This window comes from Pagrus major, chromosome 20, assembly GCF_040436345.1.
Source record: "Pagrus major chromosome 20, Pma_NU_1.0".
NCBI classification, from domain to species: domain Eukaryota; kingdom Metazoa; phylum Chordata; class Actinopteri; order Spariformes; family Sparidae; genus Pagrus; species Pagrus major.
The window spans coordinates 21711333-21737320 of NC_133234.1; the positions used below are offsets into that span (position 1 = coordinate 21711333).

The 25988-nt window shown below is 40.2% G+C and overlaps 1 protein-coding gene across 2 annotated transcripts in view; it reads right to left on the minus strand.

Moving 5' to 3' along the window:
• Positions 1-250: 250 nt before the first annotated feature.
• mapta (microtubule-associated protein tau a) overlaps positions 251-25988 on the minus strand; it is a 32206-nt gene continuing 6468 nt past the window's right edge. The window contains exons 2-14 of one of the 2 annotated variants that reach the window (XM_073489570.1): positions 22561-22690; positions 17087-17107; positions 13453-13484; positions 12388-12540; positions 12093-12150; positions 11943-11981; positions 11484-11728; positions 9416-9508; positions 8662-8754; positions 4518-4599; positions 4180-4286; positions 1815-1965; positions 251-340 (exon numbers count right to left, since the gene is read on the minus strand). In XM_073489570.1, coding sequence (XP_073345671.1) covers positions 336-340; positions 1815-1965; positions 4180-4286; positions 4518-4599; positions 8662-8754; positions 9416-9508; positions 11484-11728; positions 11943-11981; positions 12093-12150; positions 12388-12540; positions 13453-13484; positions 17087-17107; positions 22561-22672 — 1191 coding nt within the window. In that variant the 5' untranslated portion in view covers positions 22673-22690 and the 3' untranslated portion in view covers positions 251-335. The remainder of the gene's footprint in view (positions 341-1814; positions 1966-4179; positions 4287-4517; positions 4600-8661; positions 8755-9415; positions 9509-11483; positions 11729-11942; positions 11982-12092; positions 12151-12387; positions 12541-13452; positions 13485-17086; positions 17108-22560; positions 22691-25988) is intronic. The other variant, XM_073489571.1, reaches the window with a different exon arrangement.

A 25988-nucleotide genomic window follows, 5' to 3' on the forward strand; every position in this document is an offset into this window, starting at 1 on the left:
CAAGAACAGTTTCAAAGGTTAGTGAAGGATAAACAGTGATGGGTAGCTAAAAAAGTCCTGTGAAAATAATGAGGAAGGCATCACAACTCCTCTACGTGGTCGTGTGTTGGAGGTGGAGGTGGAGGTGGAAGGGGGGGGGCATTCACAAGCCTTGTTTGGCCAGAGAGGCGGACACCTGGTCGGCCAGTGTGGAGAGCTGCGGGGAGTCGGCCATGTTGATGCTGCCGGAGGAGGACACGGTGCTGAGCTGTTGGGGGGATTCTTCCAAAGAGACGATCTCGGCGCCGTGGTCAGTGCGGGCCTTGGCCGACTCACGGAAACTCAGTTTGTGGCTCTCAATCTGCGGGAAGGTCACAGGTGGAGGTCACACACGCTGTATGGATTATCAACTGAACATTGATACAACACGATTATTTGCACCGTCAGTTCATCTTTTGATCATTTTCTCGATTTATCTATGAGTTGTTTGGTCTAAAAAATGTCAGCAAATGATGAAAAAACATCAATCCGTGTTTCCCAAAGCCCAAGATGGTGTCCTCAAATGTCTTGTTTTGTCGCATGAAGGTGAAATATTCTGATTTGAAGCTCAGTCCTTGAGTCCAACTTTAAAAACAAAATACATGCAAAGCCAGCTTCTTCTGGCTACAAATCATACAAGTAGCACAACACGATATGAAAACTATGCTCTGCCTGTCATTGTATACTTCCATCTTTTAAACGTACTGGTGCTGTCAAGCTAATTATTTGAATAACTGAAGGGATCCTTCTCATTTTACATCAGTGTTTTTTATTTTTATTTCTTTCTGTCCCAACTGGTAGTGTTTTTCATGTCATCCTGATGTCATGTGTGTATCATTTGCTTGAAATAAACAAAAAGAAGTTACATGTTGTAAAGCGCCCTCTGGTGGACAACAATGAGAACACCAGTGGTGCTGAATGAATGATGCACTCGGTGTGACTGAGGCTGTTGGACCACAAAATGGGACCAAAGTCATTCAGGATCTCTCCGTGTCATCTGTCGTCATTCGTAGGTTTATAATGAGTTTAACCTGCTGGAAAAAATGAGCCCTTTTGGGCCCCTATTAAAGTAAAGTTTTCAGTTAATCATGTCTTTTCTATAACATTGTGAGATCTTATTAATTAGGTGGAGGCTTCAAATGAGCCCTCTGGATATTGTGCCTCTTCCTCCACTGTATATTATTTTCTAATCTTGTTATTTGTGTATATATATTTTTTTAATTGTGCAAAAGAAAATCTAAATCTGAAATCAAATGTATTTCTTCACATGAATATACCATGTTATATGTAGTCATACTAGTGCCATAAAAAAGATTAAATCTTTGAAAAAAATCTCGAAGAAGAAAGAGGAATAAATAAAATAATACATAGGTGAATTTAAAAGATGGTGAAATATAAAGACAAATAAAAAAGAATGATTATGAGCATTTCTCGTTTATGTTTACATTCACTTTGTATACATTTATATACTTAAAATTTACTTTTTGCATATAGATTTCAAATCACTGATCACTGCTTGTCTGAATGCGAGAAAAATCCCAGAAGCAGGTTGAACATCTGTTGGAACGACTGGAACCAGAAGAGTGGAGCAGATTATACGTTTGGAGCGACACTTTCAACAATCACATGTTGCTGTAATGTTTCGGTGTCCACAGACTTTTGGCCATGAAATGTTGCTGCCACTGTGTTATTGCATTAGAAAATGATGTTGGATGTAAAACCTGTTAAAAATGTATTGATGACAACAGTCTGACAAACGTGTGCTGCAGTTTGAAGCACATCTGGTGAGTACTTACAGGAGTCTTCAATCTTTATGAGGGGGTTCGTCAGGATGGGGGTGATGGGAGCTGAAGGGACAGTCTGAGGTGACTGAGGGGGGGTGACAGCAGGGGAGGGGATGGAGGGGCTGTCTGAGGTACTCCCCTCTGCTTCCTTCCCCTTCTCCCTCTACATACGAGCCCCAGCAAAGGAAATGACACAGCATGCAACGAAAATACACGTGATGGCGTCAACAGAAATCAAAAGGCAACACAACTTATGAAAAAGGCAGAACAGAAGATAAGATAAATAACGATGAACATGAAATCAGCTGGATGGAGATGGAAACCTGAACAAAATGTGATGTCAAACTCAGGAGGAAAGGATGAGATGAATGACTTAACGGTGTGTTTATAGCCCCAAAAATGTCTTCCTTAAATCAATGTTGACGACTTAACTGTTATTGTGTGCTGCATTGTGGGTTAGAAAGTCTTCAGGCCCTCGTTGACTTCATTAAGATGTAGCTCCTGAGAAGCTTTCTCGATTTTGTAATGAACTTGAAGATAAACAATACAGATTCCTGCCTTTTATTTTATTTTCTGCACTTTCCTGCATTTCCTGCATTTTCCTTCATTTCCCTTCATTTTCTGCATTTTCCTTCATTTTCTGCATTTTCCTGCATTTCCCTTCAAATCCTTCAATTTCCTGTATTTCCTGCATTTTCCTTCATTTCCTGCATTTTCCTTCATTTCCTGCATTTTCCTTCATTTCCTTCAATTTCCTGTATTTCCTGCATTTTCCTTCATTTCCTGCATTTTCTGCATTTCCCTTCATTTTCTGCATTTTCCTTCATTTCCTGCATTTTCCTTCATTTTCTGCATTTTCCTGCATTTCCTTCATTTCCTTCATTTCCTGCATTTTCCTTCATTTATTGCATTTTCCTGCATTTCCTTCATTTCCTGCATTTTCCTTCATTTTCTGCATTTTCCTTCATTTCCTTCATTTTCTGCATTTTCCTGTATTTTCTGCATTTTCCTTCATTTTCTGCATTTTCCTTCATTTTCTGCATTTTCTGCATTTTCCTTCATTTTCTGCATTTTCCTTCATTTCCTTCATTTTCTGCATTTTCCTTCATTTCCTGCATTTTCCTCCATTTTCTGCATTTTCCTTCATTTCCTTCATTTCCTTCATTTTCTGCATTTTCCTGTATTTTCTGCATTTTCCTGTATTTTCTGCATTTTCCTTCATTTCCTGCATTTTCCTCTATTTTCTGCATTTCCTTCATTTTCTGCATTTCCTTCATTTCCTGCATTTTCCTTCATTTTCTGCATTTTCCTTCATTTCCTTCATTTTCTGCATTTTCCTGTATTTTCTGCATTTTCCTTCATTTTCTGCATTTTCCTTCATTTTCTGCATTTTCCTTCATTTTCTGCATTTTCTGCATTTTCCTTCATTTTCTGCATTTTCCTTCATTTCCTTCATTTTCTGCATTTTCCTTCATTTCCTGCATTTTCCTCCATTTTCTGCATTTTCCTTCATTTCCTTCATTTCCTTCATTTTCTGCATTTTCCTGTATTTTCTGCATTTTCCTGTATTTTCTGCATTTTCCTTCATTTCCTGCATTTTCCTCTATTTTCTGCATTTCCTTCATTTTCTGCATTTCCTTCATTTCCTTCATTTTCCTGTATTTCCTGCATTTTCCTTCATTTTCTGCATTTTCCTTCATTTCCTTCATTTTCTGCATTTTCCTTCATTTTCTGCATTTTCCTTCATTTCCTGCATTTTCCTTCATTTCCTTCATTTTCTGCATTTTCCTTCATTTTCTGCATTTTCCTTCATTTCCTTCATTTTCTGCATTTTCCTTCATTTCCTTCAATGCATTTCTATACATTTACATCAATCTACAAATTAAGTGACTCATTCAGTTTCCTTGATACTACTTTTTTATTATGATATATAATCTTTCCAGCTTGAAGTGTGTTTTATGATGATAAAATGACTGTTTCTGTCAATGGAGTCTGGTGGATTTCTCGAGAGATACATACTTTGTGTCCCTATTGGTCATTTACACACCTAATATGTAATCAAAGGTCCCAAGTATACAAATACCGAAATTCCCCTTTAAGATGGCCGGTTGTTGCTGTTTATAAGGGGTGAAACTTGTTGTGTTTCAGTCGCTATGAAACCTGTAAAAGGCTGAAAACGAGACACACGTCTCTCTATCTCATGCTGCGTTCAAGTGCGTCCGTCAGTCATCATGATGAGTGAAAACTTTATGAGCTACACTGATAAACCTCCGTACAATCAGTTGAACGTGATAACATGAAGACGGGCAACAATGCTCCGACAGTAAAGACGTAAATGTGACGTTTTTAACATGGAGTTTGGTTGCGACGTTCTCACCTTTCTCAGTCCACCTCCAGGAACGTGGCCAATGTTGTCCAGAGAGCCGATCTTAGACTGGACTTTAAACTCCAGCTTCTCATTTTTGATCTCAATATTTCCACCACCTGATGAAAACACAATATAATGACATTACATAACCACTAACCATACATAGAAGCACGTAGGATGACAGACGACCAAATGAAACTTTGGGTAAACTTTGAGTAAACATGGATTTCTCCGAGTTTGAACATTTTTGATGTACATCAAGACATAAGATGTGTAGACAGCATTTAACTGATCGCGTTTTAACTATTTTTAATTAATCTTGAAGGATAAAACAAACCCGATTGTACCTGGTTTATGACGAATGTTGACTTTCGATCCACATTTCGACTGCACGTTGCTCAGATCGATCTTTTTGTGCACAATTTGAACCTGTGAAGGCGACAAAACAAAGAAAAACACTGTTATAATTCAGTGTAACACTCAGACTCTAAACTCAGCTTGCATGCAACTGATCCTACAAACTATTAGTCTTCTACAAGTGTTACCACATCAATAAAACACTAATCAAACAGGTGAGGACACACTGGGTTAGATATTAAAGTTCTGTCGTCCGTGGCCGTTGCAACATTTACTGACACTGTAATTTAAAACAAAATGCAGAAAAATGATCCAGTTTCATGTTAAAAACATTTAGTGTGAAGTTTAATCGATCATATTCTGCATTCTTTAATAAAAGCCGTTTCATTTATCATCACAGTGACCTCATCGTCTCTCCTGTCATGGCCGATTGTCTCCCGACACAAAGACTTGAGTCTCCCGGCTGAGGTCATGTCAGCGCTCAGCCCAACAGGCACAAGAGAGGACAGAGCCTCTGTGTTACTGACGGAGACTCCCTCTCCTTACAGCTTCATGACACAATTACTTCACTTTACCACACTGGGATTAAGATTTTCCGTTTGTGAAGAGTATTTTTCATTTTGCAACTTGAGGCACGGATCAGTCGGAGTCAACACAGCCACACGGGACTCATGCAGGTTGTTTCAGGGTTCGGTTTAGGTGGTAAAAGTCTCTGAACATTAAACTGACTGAAGAGCACAGAGTCAACAGATTTATCACGCTTACATTAGATCATGAGCATTACATCACACTGTGTGCTGCGACAGTAGAGGCCCTAGACTATGAGTAATCAGTGGTGTAATGTAACTAAGTACTGTACTTAGAAAGTTAAGGTACTTGTACTTGAATATTTTCTATTTTGTACAACTTTATGCTTCTATCTCTTTCTCTCAGAGGCAAATACTTTTACTTTACTCCACTAGATTTGCTGTGATGGAATGTAACTAGGTGTATTTATTCGAGTACTGTACTTTTTTGAAGTGCTTTTTACCCTTTACTCCTCAACATTTATCTGACAGCTTTAGTTACTAATATCTTGACTTGAGAGGTTGACTTTTCAGAGAACAGCCAGGCTACAAACACGTGATGATCTTATAGAATATGATGCTTTCCTGGAGATTAAACTAGCCAACAGCACATAAAGGAGTGAAACAGCACTAAAATGCTACCTACACATCGATACAGCACTAAATTTAATCAAAACACATCAGCTGTAAAAGCCCATATGTACTTCTTCTTCCTAAGATCTAAGATTTAGTACATGCAGAAGGAAAACTAGAGGTGGTGAAGTGTATCTACAGTTTAGTGTTATTGTAGTTGTGAGTATGAAATGCTCATGACTGTAAAGTCTGATGATAAAACTGTTAATAGGAGGTGTTAACAGAGTGTTGGGGTCATCGAGGTTTCACACAGACGGGAGGTTCGTGCAGTCTGACATCCTGCTCCTTTGTGAAGATGCATTAAGTAGAAGCAACCAGAAGGTTTCTGGCAACAGCTGCATGACAGCAGCTGGCTACTCACATTGCCACCACCGGGTATATGTTTTATATTATCTTTGGAGCCACATCGGGATTGCACATTGCTTAAGTCCAACTTCTTATCAAGAATTTGTACCTGGAAAGTTGATATGTGGGGAAAGAAGATGGTTATCCTGGAGGAAGCAACAGCAGCAGAGCTGCAAATGTGGACCATTTCTGGAGAGGAAATTAGATCTTTGAGGGACGAGTTCGAGGCTCGGGGGAGTGAGGTGTAACCAGGGCTGATTAAAGAGGACGGGGGAGGACTTCATTTATTTTTAACAAGTGAAGATCAAAACTGCAGAGATACTCAAGAATCTTCTGATGAGGAGATCCTTTAGTTACTCACATTACCACCGCCGGGTACATGTTTGATATTGTCTTTGGAGCCGCACTTAGACTGCACATTACTATAATCCACCTTCTCATCAAGTATTTTAACCTGGAAGAGTGCAGAGGTAAGGGCAGTCACTGAGAAGAGCCAGGCTGCAGGTGAAGGCTGACACTACTGTAATGACACCAAGTCAACCTCGTGTTAAAGGCATACTATGCAGGATGTGTTGGTTTGTAAACGCACCATTCAACGCTGGCTCAAGAGTGAATGACGAGAGTACGGAAGCCCTGAGGGACATGTGAGGATCCATTTTCTCAGTCTGATCTCAATTGTTTTCTCTGCTGTGTTTATGACTTGAGAGCTGGTGGAAAAAAGTTTTGCCTGGATAATCTTTATCATTTTCATAAAATTGTTTTTATGTCTGTGAAAATGAGAAAAAAAAATCAAGAGAAGAAAATGATTTTTTTTCATGTGTGAAACAGGTTTTTTGGAGAATAAGAGAAAAAAAATCTTCTGAAAAAAATTTTTTTTCACTTAAAATATATATATATATATATATTTTTATGTATGAAACTGGGTGAAAAGGACATTTTTGTTTTTTTTCCATCTGTGAAAACATGAAGAAAAGTCATGTTTGAACATGTGACATTTTTTTGCCCCAGAAGGGTTTTCTCAAAAAAAAAAAAAAAAATTTCAGAAGATTTTTCAGTTTTTTCATGTGTGAAACTGGGTCAAAAAAAATTCTGAAAAACATTTTTTGGAAAAAAAAATTCAGACAAAAAATGTTCAGAAACTTTTATGAAAAAAAAAAACCCTGAGATTTTTGTTTCCACGTCAGAAACAGAGTGAAAGTTTTTATTTCACAGGAGAATTTTTCTTAGTTTGTATTTTTCTTTTTCATCTGTGAAATTTTTTTTTTTCAGAAGATTTTTCATTTTTTTCATGTGTGAAACTGGGTCAAAAAAAATTCTGAGAAACATTTTTTAGAAAAAAAAATTCAGACAAAAAATGTTCAGAAACTTTTCTGAAAAAAGAAACCCTGAGATTTTTTTTTTCTTAGTTTGTATTTTTTTTTCATCTGTGAAAATATGAAAAATTCAAACATTTCAGGAGAAAACCTTTTTTTTTCATGTGAAACCAAAAGAAAAAAAAAAGTTTTTTCAGATATTTTTTTTTCCACCTGTGAAAATGTGAAGAAAAAGAAATCTGTGGATAATAAACAACTGTTTTAAATGTGTGAAATTTTTGCTTTCCAGGAGAATTTTTTCAAGAGAAAACCAAGTGCAATAAAAAGATTTGCCAGGATAATCTTTCTAATTCTCTTGATATTTTTCACACGCAAAAAAGGAGAAAAAAAACAATTCAATGGAAAAAAAAATCTCTCAGTCTGTTTCATGCGTGAAAAAAATTGATGAAAAAACATTTTCTGAGAAAAGTTTCAGAAAAAAATGTTCAGAAACTTTTCTGAAAAAAAAAATCTGAGAAAATGTTCTTTCCATGTTAGAATCAGAGTGAAAGTTTTTTTTCCCAGAGATTTTTTTTCTCAGAAGTTTATTTTTTCATGTGTGAAAAAAAAATTCTGTAAAGATTTTTTGAGAAAATTTTCTTTCCATGTTAGAAACTGAGTTTTTTTTCCTGGAGATTTTTTCTTTGTTTCTTATTTTTTTCCATCTGTGAAAACATGTGAAAAATAAAAAAATTAGAAAAAAATATGAAGTCACTGAATATGAAAAATGGGCCCTGTGCTGTGGAAAGTGATGTTTTTTTCCAGGAGAATTTTGTGAAACCGAGTGAGAATATTCTCTCGGAGTTTCTTAATTCTTTTTCCGTCTGTGAAAACGTATGTTTGAAACTCAGTGAATTCTTTTTTTCCAAGTGAAATAAAAAGTTTTGCCAGGATAATATTTCTAAATTTCTTATCTTTTTTTTTACATCTGTGGCTACGTGAAAAATTAAAAAACTTCAGAAGAAACAAACATGAAACCGACTCTTTTGTATGAGTCTATAAATCCTGCATAGTATACCTTTAATAAGAAAGAAATAGCATTGAAGAGATGTTGATACCACAAATAATGTAGCTGATCTGTATAAATAAATGATACAGTGCTCCATACATGCTACATTTTTAAATTCCCTCTTATTTCTACAAACTTCCTCTACTTCACACAGAGGAATCATTTTTGTGAGCTCAGAAATAATAAAACAGTTTTTGATAAATAATAAGTGAACATTCAGTTTCCTCACCTTTCCTCCTCCAGGCGTGTGCTTTATGTTGTCTTTAGACCCACAACGAGCTTGGACGTTGGCCAAGTCCAATTTCTTGTCCAGGATTTGGACCTGCAAGGTGCGTGAAGACAAATAACATCCTTCAGACATGACAACGGGAGTCGCTGCAGGAGGGGATCAGCCCAAAAGGAGGAGATAAGATGTTGAAGGGATGAAGACTAGACATATTTTGAGTGATTTCATTAAAGTTGCCATCCATAACTTTGTACTTTTGTTCCAGCTGTTTGATTAAAGCACTGCAACACTGCCTGAGGAAGCAATGTGTGATACTACAGTGGGTATTCTAGTACTCTTTAGTGCATAAAATACAAATATTGTGCAAAATGAGACACTGCTTATTTAGATATTTTTAATATAGCAGATTAATTTAAGTGTCTTCAAATTGTTTATTATGTTTTTCACCACAAACAAATAAAATAACTATTAAAAATGTTACAGATGCCAACTTTAATCCATTAAAGCAGTGAACTTTTGGTTAAATTCACGTTGAGCTTTTAGTGCAAGAACTAAAAAAAAAAAGCTAATTAATTATTTAAAAGTCTTATTAGTGATTGTGACTGTACAGAAGTCCATCTTCTGATCATGTATTTCAACATGGAGAGCACAAATAAGAGAGAACACTTTCTGCTTTTTTACCAAAAGTTGGTTTTGATGATCATAACTGCAGAGATACTCAAGAGTCTGGTGTTGAGTTCATCCCTCAGTTACTCACATTGCCGCCACCGGGTACATGTTTCATATTGTCTTTGGAGCCACACTTAGACTGCACATTACTATAGTCCACCTTCTGCTCAAGGATTTGTACCTGGAAAAATGAAAACGTCAGCTTTTAGAGGTTGAGCGTAGACGATGTTTTGAGACATGAACTGTGAAGCCTGAAAAAGACCGACTGATTCAGAAACAAAGACTGTACAATAAATAGTGGGCGGAGCCATCGTGATGTACAGTTTTGAAACTACAAGTTTGACAGAGGGTAGAACTTGGGAGGATATCCTGTCTGAAGACTCGCCGTGGTAGAGACTGGTCGATCACAAGGTAGCCGCACCCTAAAGCATAACCTGCTTCATCGTCTTAAAAGAAGAATTCTGGACTGCACTGCGCTGAGGCGATGTAGTGGACCGATCCAAAAACTTTTGGTAAATATGAATCATTTATACACCAGAAAATACAGTGCCCAGGTTTAAAAAAACAGGAATTTTCCTTTAATGAACATCATGCTGTATCGAAGACAACTTAAAACAATAATACTAGATTTGGACTGCAGCCCATCAGCTGTATTCAGGTCGAGTGTAAGAGGGCTGTGTGGCCCGTTACTGGCCCGTTACTGGCCCAAACTAATTTTGTTATGTGGGTGATTGAAAATGTTTATAAATGAAGTGAGAAGTAGGGTTATTTTCTCATAAGGTTACATACAATCAGACATCTTTTTGCAACCAAGGGTCACTTCCTGCTGGCCATAAGAAAGAATGCAGCGTTAAGACACTTTTCAGACGCGGAAACTCAGTCCACTATTTTCTACAGTCTTTGTTCAGAAACAGCTGTGAACTTGTGTTGCTCTGTGTAACTGCATGCAGGTTGAGATGATTTTATAACAGAGAGAAGAGGAATTATTACAATCAGTAAGAAATTGGCAAAAAACCATTTGTGTGCAAGCCAGTTGTAATGTTTTCTGGAGATTTTACTCTCTTATTCTCTTCTGTTGATTTGATCTGCCATTTAAACGTCAGTGAGACAAAGACTCTTCCACAGAATGAACTGTTGGTCCATAAATATCACGACTGAACATCTTCTAAACTTCAGCAGGGAAGCATCTGACACGTGACTGCGGCCTACACACAATTAGAACAAAGACATGCAGAACTTTTGATGCTAAAACACACTTAAGCACACTCGACCACAGCACAAACACACACACACACACACACACACACACACACAAACACTGTTCTGTAGATTGGACATCACTCATCAAGAAGCAGATTGGAGTTGTTGTTACAGAAACATTTCTCAGAGGTTTGGCTGCTCTGAAAGCAGAAATAAACTGATTGGCTGATTTAAATCTCAGTCGGTGGAGCCATTTAAAACAAAACAAAACACACATCTTTGGGAAAAAATGCTGCGTTCAGACCTCGCGATGTCAGCCCGACATAGAGCAAACGAAGGGCACGGAAACGGGCGTCAAGTGCAACAACTGATGGTTTTATCCCAGTAGTGAGTAATAACGCATGACCACCGATGAGTGTGTTGTAGCGCATCTAAATATGCTTTATTTGATATTGGATTAGGCTCTATTGACAGTTGGACCTCTGCGGTGGTATGCACTCTAGTTACAAAATATATCTCTGTTTCGCAACCTCTACTACTTTTTCTCTGTTTATTCAAGCGTAGCTTTTACCATCCAACGTCTGTCAAAACTACACTCTGCATAGCCTAGTTTATTCACTCCAAACAAGTTGATGGAATACGTGCCAAATTTTATTTTTGTGACGTTTTAAAAGCTTGCTTCAAATTCGCCTGACAATTAGATAAAAAACACAGCAAGGCCTTTTTAATCAAGAAATATCAGAAACTGTGTCCTGTGGGGGGCTTAATGAGGCCTCTGGATCTACCTACTGATCAAACCTAGCAAAAACAGTATTTCTGCCTCCAAAGCAGCTGTCTCCAAAAATCTTAAATCAAAAACTGGATCTAAACCTCCCGTCTGCAAACTAAACTGAAGTCTTGGACTGTGACAGTATGAGGTGTCATCAGCGTAACAGCTGCAGTAACAGTCAGGTTACCTTTCCACCTCCAGGCTGGTGCTTGATGTTCTCTGTGGAGCCGATCTTGGACTTGACGCCCTTCAGGTCTGGCATGGGCGCCGCTGCAGCCAAAGGAGCCGGCGGGCGGCCCTTCAGTGAGCCCGGGGACTTGGGCGTGGAACGCACCACCGCCACCTTCTTCACCTTGTTGGCCTCTGCCGCCGCCTTCGCTTGGCTAGTGGGAGATTTTGGAGTGCCAGGGCTGCTCTGTCCACTCTGGGCATCTTAAACAGTTGGAGAAGTGATGGGTTAGAGGTTTGAGACGAGGAAAATAATAGAGAAATTATAATAAACCGTAAGAATGAAAACATACAACGAGCTCTGTTGGCTAAAAGCTGGCCAAGTTTGATCCTGGGCCGGATCAGACTGTGGCGCTGTGGCTGTGCGCGGCTACAAGTGCTGTCTAATGATTCGTGCTTTGGCTTTCTTACGTTTTACCTTTGTCATTTTTTGGAGTGGGAGGTTTCTTGGCATTAGCTGCATCACAAAAAATATGACACATCATAAGTGATTCTTGAACCCTTATAAAACGACATAAATAAAATTAAAATTGGATGAAAGTTCAGACGTGAAGTCCCGATTCTGTACCTGGTTGAGCTGAAGTTCTGGGAGTAGTTTTGGCTCCAGGGGTTTGAGACTTTGCACCCTGGAAATCAACAACACAACAAAACAAGTTATTCAGTTTTTTAGCGGAGAAGTTACCTCAGAAAGCTGCAGAAATCACACAACTCATTCTGATCTGGTCGAGCGCATGAGCGTCAAACTGTAATGAGTGATGAATGGACGAGGCTTTGGTTAGTGTTCATGGCGCTCCAGGAAACATCCATCCATCCTGAACTGGGCTCAGGTCTAACCTCTACGCTGCATTCAGACCTGTACTTACTCCAGCCTGCCTGGGCCCTGTGCTGCTGCTGCTGCTGCTGGCTTTAACAGGGATGGAGCTGGGCCCGTTTCGGGAGGAAGCGTGTGTTTTGTTGCCCTTGGTGACTATGGATGGTCTTTTAAGGGAAGAGGTTGGTTTGGTGGCAGTTTGAATCTTTTTCATGAAGAGGAAAAATGATAATGACAGTGACCGTAAAACAGAGGAATGATTCAACAAAGGAAAAATGATGGAAAATAACTGAACAGATAAAATGTTGAAGGATCATTCTGGTTCATTACAACTTGGGTCTTATTTTCATAGTCTTGGTCATCCTTTCTATTTGTTCAGCTGCACAGAGCGTTTAGGCATCTTTTAGCTCATTTCTTGGTTTTCATGTTCATAACTTCACAGTTCGGGGCTGCTGTCATCACTTAGTTTTGTCTGTTTCCAGCTAAAAAGTCAGCAACTAGCTTATGAACATGCTGGAGCAAGTAGCAGCGAAAGAGACAGTAATTTCCCTCAGGAGTTCAAAGAGACAAAAAACAGAGCTAAAACTAGATTCACCGCCCTCACAAGCTGTTTGCCTCCGCGCTCCTGTCAAGTTGCTGTTCCTGAGCTGTGATGTTTAATAACGGACAGAACATCTTTTACAGAATATTATGACGTCACAGAGAAGCTGATCTTTGACCTTGTGGATATAAAATGTCATCACTTCTTCAAGTTTTTTCGTCAACCTATCCGAGTAGTTTCTGAGCATAAACTCAACCAAAATCCAACTGCGACCGTTTCACAAGGAAATATATTAACAGAACGTGACGCACAATTCGGTAATAATTGCCTTCAGGATCTCTTCCCAATAACCTTCTGATCTGGAGATTTGTTCACAACCTATCTGAACATCTGGTTTCTCATGTTTCTTTCTCCAATCCTGCCGCGTTCCCATATCTCAGCAATACTGTGGCATAATAAATGATAGAAAAGACGGACGAAGCCACAAAAACATGTTCCAAGTTGTAATAAAACAGAATCCTGCCTTTAATAAAAGAAATGTGGGACACACCTTTAATAACGTTCTCGGTCACATACCTTATCTGCTGAGCCGTTATCCATCTTTGGAGCTGCAGAGAGAAGAGAGAAAAACAGGCTTTAAACAGTCTGACCCAATTTAACTCTAATATCTATAATACCTGCTTTAAATCCACCCGAGTGAAATAAATTAAGACTTCCAGGTGTGTGCCTCAACACATTCTCATGGCAAAGAAAGAAAATGTTGGTGATGTAAAGTAATGCAGCATGCACGGTGACACAAAGTGCTCGTGGGAAACAAAATGTGGGCTGCATAACCAGCAGAGTGAGCAGAGATGGAGACATGAAATCAAAAAGAAAGCTAAAAAGTGGGGAGGGAGGACAACAAGCTTCTCCTCGGGTCAAAGTTAACGTCCAGAGAAAGAATTCGGAGGGAGAGTGCAGCATGACAAACAGTAGAAGCTGCGTTGTAAATGAAAGAAGTGGAAGGAGTTAACTGAGGAGGACTCTGAACTGTGAACATGACAGCAAACAGACCTTTGAAAACCGGGACCGGCACCAAAGACTTTCGGGCTGGGTGGGGGGGTGTTTTCTGGAGCTCGGCGGTACCGGTGGTCTGAGCCACATCGCTCCTCATGACTGAGTCATTAGAAATGTCAGGCTTTGAATAGCCGGCCCTATGTAACGATGAGTCACTGCTGCTGTTTTCAGGGGCCGTGCCAGATGGCATTTTGGTTAAAAGGCTACCCTCGGAAATGTTCCTACTGCTACCAAGATCCTCTGAATGAGAATCAAAGATGGGCTGGGACACATTTTGTTGTGTTTCTGTGCTTCCAGAGTCACTGCAGGGCTCAAAAGCTGCTCCATCTGCAGTCACTCCATCTTGTGTTTGCTCCTCGTCTTGATTCACCCACATGCTTCTGTCTCCGATGGATGTCAGGTCTTCCAGTGCCGTGCTGCGAACCAGAGACAGATTGTTGATTTCAGTCAGGCACTCGGAGGCGTCCAGGCTGATCGCCCTCTGGGCGTCCGCAGCTCCAGTCCACTCAGGGCTCCTCCTGCTGGCCGGTGCGTCCCCTCTTATCTCGGGCCTGCAGCTGAGGTCTTCGGAGGCCCATAAAGACTCACTTAGCCTCTTCCCACACTCTCCCACCGCCTCGTTTCCTGGGTCCGGGGAGCAGGAAGCTCCCACAAAGTCAACGCCCTCCCCAGCAGCTCCGTCTTCAGTGGGTTTTGATCCGTCGCCTGCGAACGCAAACTCACTGCGGACTCCAGAACCAGGCTTTGCTAATTTGTTTGGAAAGCAGATTAATGGTGACATTCACAGCACTCGTTTTCCATCTCCCCATTGAAACCAAAGAATAATCAAAGAAGGGAACAGAACTGGGCAATTGATGTCCGTAAGGAAAATAAGAGACCAGATAAAAAACACCAAAAAACTATAAAAAGGTGAAGATGCAAGAGACGCGATCAGTGGAGGATAACAGTTCACATGAAAGTAAAATGAGATGAGATGGACAGTAATGCATCACGCTGGGGTGAGAAACGACAGATGATGCATTCCAGTGAACACAATGAACAACACACCGTCAAAATAAGTATTTTCACTACAAAAAGTGATTAAAATATAATATAAAGACTCTCTGAACGCCTTCTGACTGTAAAATAATGCATTGAAACTTTTTTGTAGTAATAAAACAAAATATTAAAGAGCTAAAAAACAAGTTTACATACAGAGTCTGGAGTGTGGCACCACAGTTACAGTGTAGATTAAAAATAATTTTAAAAATCGGATGCGTAAAGTATATTGATACGTTTATTTAGCATTTAAATGATGCATTAATAAACTCTGGGTATAAGAAAATATAAGAAGCTCATTAAATAATGATAAACGTTGATAAGCAATGCATTTTGACAATTTACCTTGAAATCTGCATTTAAATTATAAAAATTCTCTTTTAAATGGTTTAATTTAGGGCTGCAGATCAGGCCTTAAAGGAATAGTTCACTCTAGAACGAAATTCAGTCATTATCGACTCACCCTCATGCTGATGAGAAGTCCAGTGTAGTTTCTTATTCCTCAAAGTGCAGCTGGAGACCCGCGGGGGTACCCTCCTGCAGCAAAAATCCATATAATGGGCGTCAATGTGCCCGAGAGGAAAAGGTCCATAAAACTACACAAAAACTTTGTAATATTCCTCCATACTGCTCGTCCGCTGCAATCCAAGTGTCCTGAAGTGGCGACATCCAGAGTTTACTCGAAACGACGTCATTTAGTACATTTTTCTAGCCTAAACAGTCATTATGCTATATCTGCCTGGAGGCACGCTCCGCGTTCACGCGAGTTTCCCTCACAGCCGGCTGCACTACGGAAGCCGCACCAGACAAGATCAACGAGACTCGTGATAGATACACACCGGTATTTACATCCAGCTGTGAGTGTCAAAGTTTCAAATCACTAGTGCAGGCAGATCCCTCTTTTGTTTGTGTGTTGCTCACAGCAGGATGTAAATACCGGTGTGTATCTATCGCGAGTTGTGTTGATCTTGTCTGGCGCGGCTTCCGTAGTGCAAACGCTGTGAGGGAGACTCGTGCCTCCAGGCAGATATAGCATAATGACTGTTTAGGCTAGAAAAATGTACTAAATGACGTCGTTTCGAGTAAACTCTGGATGTCGCCACTTCAGGACACTTGGATTGCAGCGGACGAGCAGTATGGAGGAATATCACAAAGTTTTTGTGTAGTTTTATGGACCTTTTCCTCTCGGGCACATTGACGCTCGTTATATGGATTTTTGCTGCAGGACGGTACCCCCGTGGGTGTCCAGCTGCACTTTGAGGAATAAGAAACTACACCGGACTTCTCATCAGCATGAGAGTGAGTCGATAATGACTGAATTTCATTCTAGAGTGAACTATTCCTTTAAAATAATATAGCAATATTTTTAAGTTATATCACAATATAGACAAACAGCAATATTTTGAAATCTCGCCAAAAACATCACAATATTTTTGTCCAAACACCTCAATATCGATATTGTGACAATATTGTAGGGATGACTATTAGTGCTCACTGATATATGCTGATATAATGACTAAGTGGGTAAAGACAAGTCTGGTGAGTTTCACTTTACTGTAAGGCGGCCTTTAAAACCAGGAAAAGACAACACTGTCATATTTGGATTGATATCCAAAATCTACATCCTGACCTCATCAGAAAAACGACGATATATGATGACTACGAAAGCAACCCATATTTACGTTTCTTGCTAGGTGGCGACCTCTAGTGGTCATAATAATTATTACAGCAGCAAAGAAGGAAGTCAGGTCAAGAAATATTAAGAGCGAACACATATTTTTTTAGCGTCTAAACCCAACCACATATTTGTTTGGTGCCTAAACCTAACCAAGTAACGTGACAATGGTCATGATATATGTCATTTTGGGAGTCACTGGCAATCGATGTATAGTCTAATATCACAATATAACGATACAATATCAATATTGGGGTGGCACACTTCAGACTGTAATACAATGGCAGCAATATATGACAAATCTGTCAATATATGGCACACATTATATCAACAGATTGCAGAGAACATTTAGTCCACCTGTGGTCATAACTGTATTCATATCAATCTCCTGAAGTAAATAAATGCAGTCTAAGTGCGATCAATAAAGAATAAAGAGCCTACCTGTTGAAGTTGCTCCTCCTGCTGCTCGTTGAACATGGTGAGACAGATAGAAAAGACATTAGAGACATGATCAGTAATGACTTCCTGTCAGTCACGGCTGATTAATGCACTCACTCACTGCAAAGAAATCAATACAAAGCCCACATACAGCACGTCTTCAGTTAAAGCAGAAAGCCCAGAGCAAAAAGCCGTTAAATATATCACTCAGGAACATATAGGTGCGGTCAGTCTGTGTAAGTCTGAGGTGGTGCAGCAGTACCACACCTAAGCTGGTGCTCCATGTGGTGCTTCAGCTGGTTTTAACATTATTCTGGCGTTCCCCCTCGACTGGGAGCACTGCATCTGTTCAACAGATCACAGGAGTCTTAAATCTGCCTGTGGTTTGGCCGCGGACCCCTAATTCTGAAATAGCCAGGATGTAACCATCTTTTTTGTTTAAAAAAAGGACATGTTTGAGTCTGCTTATGATCATGTTTCATTTCTGAAAGGAGTAGAGCATTAACCGTCAGAGCAAGCATAAAGAAAAAAAGGAAACGAAGCCACACAGAAAAAAAACATAAAAGCACTCCAGTAAAGATGCTGAAAGAAAAAGATAGTAAGCTTTAGTTTACACTCCAACACAAGAGCAGCTGAAAACTTAAAAGGAATAAATCAACATTTTGGGAAATACACATATCCGCTTTCTTACGGCGAGTTAGACGAGACGATTAATACCACTCTGAAGCTACAACCAACAGCCGGTTAGCTTAGCTTAGCACAAATACTAGAAGCAGGGGGATATGGCTAGACTGGATAAGGCTCTCTAATAAAAATGTTAGGCTGCATCTTGGTTGTTTGATGTAACTGATTTAATACCTTTGGGCAGAGCTAGGCTAGCTGTGTCCAGTCTTTATGCCAAGCTGACTGCATCTTCACATTCGCCACACAGTTTCAGTGAGTGGTATTGATTTTCTGTGCTAGCTCTCGGCAGGAAAGCGAACAAGCGCATCTCCCAACATGTCCAACTAATCTTTTAAAGATGCTCGGGAAAAAAAAACAACTGAATGCACAAGCAGCTGAAAAGAGGAAAGAGCTGGAAGGCCGGAGGCGTACCGAGCTGCCCCTCGTCTTCATGCGAGGCGCTCCCCGTTTCTGAGAGCTCGGCTTCAACACCGCCTGTCTCTGCAGACGTCTCTGCTGTGGGGTAAATGGATGTCGAGTCAGATAAAAAAAAACAGGAAAGGTTCATCTTTAAAACTAACCCCAGTGTGACGGACTGTCCTCAGGTTGACTCAGCTAAACCGACACCTACTGACCTCGTGTTTGGGTCAGTTGTGGTATTTCTCATGTTAGCTGTTTAACAGATCAAGGGAGGCTTTTCAACCTGATGACCCTCCACTCCACTACGCTTGTCACTCTCAGTATTTATGATCAAAGCATGCTCGACCCGGGCTGGAGTAGAGCTACTGTGGCTAATTCTTACAGGCACAGAGAGCCTTCATTTTCTATGTTAGTCAGCGATCTGTGGCACCATGTTACAAGTGGTGACTCGAGGGGGGATAATGGGCTCTTACAGCGCTGTGCTCTGGCGACGTCTCGCTATCACCAGTGAATATCAGGCAGGTTTAAAGCAAATATTAGCACACAAGGAAGGAAACGCAAATTCAAAACCAAGGTGGGTTAGAGTTGAAAACTGTGAGGTACAAAAGAAAATCAACAAATCAAGATGTCTCCGATTATTTCTGTGAAACGAAAGAAAAGTTATTGGAGAAAAAAAAGGATAAATTAACTGATAATCTGCACACAAACGAAGACATGCTAAACGAGCGTTAAGTTGCATTGAGGCGGGCGTACCAGGCGGCACCTCGTCATCACAGTGGCTGCTCTCTGGTTCAGAGAGTTCAGACACAGATTTCACTCCGTTCTCACTGACTGCCGCTTCATCCTCTGTGAATCAAAGGTAAACTGGAGGTCAAGACTGAGGTTCACTGAGACAGACGCCAATGTTCATGTTCATGTGAGCTGTGAATTAAAATGGTTATAACCTCGACAAAAGACAAACAGTCACATCTAATGCTTCAACTCACAACAACAAACCACAAAAACCTAAGACGTTGACAGTTAAAACATTTTTAAATATAGCACATTTTTTTTGATAATATTTTGGGAGAGATTCATTTTGTTTTTAGAAAATAAACACGCACAAGAAAGAAACATTTAGAGGCTTTCATTGTTCATTTCACTTGAGAAAAATTAAAGGAAGAAAAACACATTATTCACGTTATTACACAATATTACAAAGACAAAAATTCAAGATAAAATATGAGATTTTGACGGTGCGTCTACGCATGGGGCAGATGACAGCGCAGGATGTAAACATTACTGGCACTCTCCTCGTTTTTTTGCATTTTTGAGCACCACAAGCCGAGTGCCATCTAGTTCCTTATACTAGAGAGAAGGCAGACATCTCTGTAGCCGATAAATCCAAAATTGGCATGGGGTGATATGAAAATTTAATGTCACGATTATCCAGATAACATTATCCAGATAATCAGATTACATTTTTTTGTGGGGGATACCATGGGACAGGCTTAGGATTTTGAAATGACTGAAAAGATGTGGGCTCGCACTACAAGTGAGAGGAAAAACATACATCTTTGAGCTTTAAGCACTATTATAGACTAATCATAAGTCCTACACAAGTATATGGGTTCTCTTGTGTGGCCAACAATCACGTGACTTTCTAATTTGGGACTCAGACATGTTCATAGTCATATAGAGAGTTGAAATGAAACTAAAGCTTCTGTTCCAGGACTGAGAAAACCTCAGTCAAAATCCCACTGACAGTTTTAGCCAGGTATAATATCAATTATTTTATATCTCAGTTTTCTTTGGCAGCTTTTAACAAACACCATTTCCCAAAAGCCAGAGATGTTCTTGGGCTCATCACCACAGCTCAACTACAGAAGCGAGTCCACGAGTTGCACTTAACTCAGACATGTCTGTAATCACAGGAGGACAGAAAGGCCTTAAAACTGCAGAAGCTTTTAAAACAGCCGAGATTATAAGTGAGGAAAAAAGATGAATTGAGAAAAGACGAGAGGTATGGCGGGTTTATGCATGTGGTTTAAACCAAGTTATGACGAAGTTTCGGGCGTTTCTACTTCTGTCATGTAGTTTTTATGTACATTTTATCAAAAAACAAGATATTTTCTCTGTTGTTGATCTTTTTAAGCGGTGATTCAACAGTTTCACATGGGTCCTAGCTATAGAAGTGGAAGTTTTTTGGGTCTTTAGGAAACAAGTTTTGACAAATAAAATGACATATCATCACCATATAAGTTAATATGGTAGGTTACAGGGCAAAATCAACATCCATTTATATAAATCTCCATAAATTATGGCCATTTTAACTCAGACTATGAGGACAGGAGTTAACCATATCATCTTTAAACCATAATCAACACCATTTACTCTTCTATATTAAAACTACAACCACACAACTAACTTTATACTACAGAAACTACACTTTCCAGTTTCTACTCCACTACATCTTCTACTCTAACAGATCAGATACTCACCCTGTGTTTCACCGTTGATTAATGTGCTGTTTACCTCTGCAGACGGACCTGACTCTGTGTGCTGCTGCTTCCTGTTTGTACGTGACATGATGGGAAGTGGAAACGGGGAGAATGACTGCACTAGTGAGGGCTGTAAACTGGGAAACGCTAGGCTACGCACTAATTGGCCATATGGTTCATTGGGACGAGAAGGAAGAGACTGGAACTGATTATTAGCTACACGCTGAACAATCTGTCCCCCACTGTTAATATTTATCTGAACAAGACTGGAGCGGACAGACAACAGGATCTTCCCTTTTCATATCAATCAGCCATTAAAGACGTGGATTTTTTTCCGTGCTGCATTAAAAGCCTGATTGTTTGTGAGCTGAATTGGTAGCGTACAGTGACACAGGATGGAGACAGGGCTCGTTCTGACGGGGTCTGACCCAGATGCTGGATTACAGAGCACAGTGCAGCTGCAGTCAGGCACTCAGGGCCAGTCAAGCATGTCTTGTATCCATTATGTAAAGCGGGATTAAAACAAAGCACAGTAGAACCTCGGGAGCTCGGCCTCTTACCCAAATCTACAGACTACAGTGACTTTTCAGGAAACTGCACATGGTGATATAAACCCTGCTGTTTGAGATCAGTTAAGAATATATTCTGGGATTTAAGCGCCGACAGGAAGCGAGAGTGATCGACCTGTTAAACTTTAACCTGTAAGGCCCCACAATTGGGTCAGATGATTATTATCTCCTATAAGCAGTGCATTAACATATAGACACTATAATGCCTTTTAAAGGTGTCATTTGTAGAATATGACCAGAATTCGAAGCTAGCTCCAAAAACACAAAGTCCAAGACCAACTGCAGCCAGTTTGATGACAGGGAATCTGGTATTGAGGTGGTTCAGATGCTGTAGGACAGATACTGATGGCTGGTTTAGTCATTCAGCTAACATTAGAGGTCATGTTGGGCCAGGAGGCAAACTTGACAAGAAAAATCACCTTGCTACTGTTTTCCCTGTTGTCAAATCGGCAGCCGTCGGGCTCGGATGCTTGATTTTGACGAGCCCTCTGATCACATAATCAGCCGGGTTCACTCGAGGGTCCTGGTGATCCGGTTTCTCCCTACCTGACTGTTTTTACTGGCTACACTGGAAGCAAATATCCATCCGCCTTCTGTTTGAGCTTGATTTTAAAGCAAAATATCTTACAAACTGCCTCTTTAAAGCTGCATTACAGTCTGCTAATGTGTATACACTGCTTATAAATGCTTAATATGGGCCTCTACATGTTTATTTTCGTTTGTGCTTGATAACCATTCAGAAGTTTTGTATTGTTGTTCAGGTATTTCTGTTGTTGCTGCACATCAATAAACAATATTAAACCAGTTATTCTTACTTTTGTAAAGCTGCAGTCTGTTACTTCAGGCTTATTTATGCCAGAGAGGTAAAACTTTGTCAATATCAGTCAGTGAATCTGTTGTCGTCTTGGAAACTGTTCATAAACCGGACAATACATGTTTATTGGTTTGAAACTAAAACATTATGTAACGTGTTTTTAATAGCTCACTGATTCACACGCCGGTGAGTGTGAGGCTCTGCATTGTCTGATGTCATGCTAAGAAGATAATGAATGATGACATCAGGATTATGTCACCTTGTTCAGGCGCTGCGCGACAAAACTGAGCCCTCGCTTCATTTTACCGGGACGGCTGAGTCGATGCAGCAGGAGTGCTGACGGAGGAGCTCCTGCAACTTCTGCTGCATCATGGTGTGACGTAGCTGAAAGGTGCAGCGTCGGCCAATCAAATACAATGTCGGATCCTGCCTGTTTTTGCATCTCTTAAACCTTCAGACTCATTCCTATCTGTTAAGGTCGCCATTTATCCTTATACATAAACAGAGGAAGTATCTCTTTGTTCGTCTGACCTTTCATTTTGGCGACTCCGTTCTCCTGGTGGTGCTGGTCGTTGATGGTCATGTTGGCTAAGGTGGAGCTCATGGTGTCTCCAGAGCTGTAGCTGTTGTTCACGTAGTCCATTGCCAGTCGCAGGTCAGGCTGCAAGAGTTCAATAAGCGAAGATCAGGACAGATGTCACATAATGACTAAAAGCCTGGTTTTAAGGATTAAATGTAATGATGGCGTACTTCACGGACAGCCCGTCACCCTGAAATATAAACAGACACTGTGTCTGTGAAAAGCTGTTATTTATACATCCTGACGTGGGGTCAGTGCTTCAGGTTACAGCCTGACTGACAAAAATAGTCCCTCCTGACCATGTGCACACTGTCCTGATGAGCTGCACTTCCTAAACAACCACCTCTGAACAAGTGCAGTGCTTGTGTTTCATGTACCGACACATGTCAGCACAGAACAGGCCATTGTTGGGGAGTGATTAGTAGTAACTGTAATCCATTACAGGTGCAGAGACAGAATATGTAGTTATATTACAGTTACTGATCAACATCTGAATATATTCTTTTCTGTGTCATGGTTTTGGGTTTTAGTTTAATCATTTCCTGTTTTATTTTGTAGGTTTCTCCCTCATCTGTCCTGTTTGTTTTACTTCCGGTCTTTGTCTTTTTCTTTATTCTTGTAGATGTTATGAAAATTTTGCACGTCCATGTGTGGCTGCAGAGCCAGACTGTCAGGAGGAGTGAACACCCGGAGTCACATCAGATTGTGCTCTGATCTGGAGACGTTTACTGACGAGAAGAGAGCTCGGAGATTACTTTTTAACTTTTGGGATTAAAAAGTGGATTTATCTTCACTCCTGTTTATCAACCTGACTGCAGCAGTGATCCATGGATCACTGAAAAGGGCATTAACATCACTACACAGTGTAAAGATTTCAAACCTGAGAAAATCTACAGGTAAATTAAAGTTGTAATCTGTAGGACATGGCTTTTTAAGACTGTTTAGCAATGAAAATATAAGTACGAGTATTTCTTTGTTGACATTTTGTTCCTTTATTCCACTAGAAGCTTAGAGAGCTTGTGACACGTGGTAAACTTGCTGCTCACATACGTACATCTCCCAGCTGAAACTACAGGGACTATCTGCTCTTGAGGTACAAAGTGGTATTAGGAGACTGGTCGGGACGGGGCTGACAGGTTAGCATGCTAACATCTCACAACGTAGATGTCTTTGACTTAACATCAATCATGTTGTTCTTTCAAACTCTGTTTCCTCATTTTTTTGACATTTTGAAATAAAATGTTGCCCATATTTTACAAACTGCTCCTTTAATGTCACCACAGTCAGTCACATAAAACAAAGTACCTCGTGCACCATGTTGTTATTTACGTGTTTTCAAGAATTTAGCTGGTTAAAATGTGCGTTTGTTGGACTTTTAAGTGTTATTGCCCATCTTAAAAGTAATCAACAAGGAATCAAAAGCAATAAATAAAAAAGTTGCCGTACGTATTACATTTGTAGTTACATCTGTAACCTGTTACTTTTCAAAAGTAACTTTCTACACACTAAATATTACTGAACAACAGTCCTGACCGGCTCCGTCAACCTGCAGCGAGATGTTAACTGCGTCAAATCTCATAAAAAGAGGATTACATGTCAGATTAAAGCCGAGCCTCTGGTTACATCAGCACTTTTCACTTTGAATCATATTTTTTTCCACTGCCCTGTCTCTCTCTCTCTCTCTCACACACACACACACACAAAGAGAGAGGAGAGCTTATGGCGTAATCAGTGTCGCCATCCAAACTGCTCTTTCCTTGTTTGTGTTGATGCAGATTTGTCGGCTTCTGGTCTTTATTTTCACCCTCATGCCCACTTTGGCTCGTAAACACTCGACTCGGCTTAATCTGTCAGAGGTTCTGCTGGACGCTGCTGCTCTGACACAAAGGCTGGTTCGAATATTTATGTTTCCAGTTTAATCTTTAATGCAAAATGTCTATCAATGATTTTGAAAAACAGATTTAAAGGTTTGGTTTGCGTCCATTAAGAGTCACTTTACGACTCGGTTTAATCCCTCAGAGGAGATCCCAGCACTTCCTCCACATTGCAGCGATGTGACGGCACTCGATGCAATTGTCTCGTTACGAGCAGCAATGCCTCAACTGTTGCCGTGGTTACTCCACCCAATTAAAGCTCCTCTACAGGCTCACTTGGCTCAGCTATGTGACCTTCCCTCGGTGTACCTTCGTATCTCCTGACCTTGGCTCTTTAAACAGCGTTCCACGTCGGCACTAACGGCATGAATGAGAGAAAGGGGCAACAGGGTGACGCCAAAAAACACCATAAAAAGACCAAAACAGGCTCTGAGACTAAAATGTTTAGTCACAATGAATTGATTATATATATCAAGTATTGATTCACAAAACATTCTACTGTTATGTTGTGTTAATTTGGTCTCATGACCCAACAATTTATTAAATAGATTAAAAAAATAAGTACAGTGTGTGTATCACAGCCTGATATATCTTCTTCCTCTGTGCCATAGAGCTCCACTATTGTCCAAAAACCACAGCGTCCTGCTGCCAAAAATACTCACTAGAGCACTGAATGTGTATTAATCCGCTGCTGAAAATAGTCCCCAACAAATGCACCATTTCCTCCAGTTTGAATAACATTTGCTAAAAACTACAGTGCCCAGCTGTTACTGAACCTTTTTTCAAAATAAAACTTTTTTTTTAAAGATATACAACTTGATAGTTCATGTTAGCTCTTTTCTGTTTGCTAGCGTCGTTATTTTGCTCGAACCAATCAGAAGCGAGTCGCATATCCCTCCCACCAACGTCACTTTCAGTCCACACAAAGCAGCGTCGATTGTTAGTAGCCGTTAACATCACTCACTAAACAAAATTGCCAGTTTTTTAAGTGTTATCTCTCTAAGTCCACTTACAGCCGCATCGATCTCTTCCACGCTTGCCGACATTTTCGAGGTCTTGTCTTTCATAATTTTTCTGGCGCTGGTGCAGGAACACAACGTCCCCATTCTTAATAATACCCACAAAGCCCTGATCTGCTCTGTTGGTTTTCCAAACGGCCGTCAACACCGGACCCATCTGAATCAGTGAAATAATCAGAGATGTAGGCAGCGATTCAAAGGCCTGAGAGCCGCAGACGGGACGGTCAGACACACCAACACATTGTTTGTTTGAGTCTTTTCCTTTTCGTACAGTAAGAAAAATATATAAAACCCAGCCATAAAAAAGAGGATATTATAAGTGACAGAGTGATGTTTGTGTGTCCCATAGAGAGTCTAATGAATAGTGGACTGTCAGTGCTCACACACAGCTCCGGGACAAGACTGCCATTGTGGCATTACACATGACAGAATCCAAACAAGAAGAAAAGCTGCACCCTCGCCAACAAAGAAGACAATCCCTCTGAG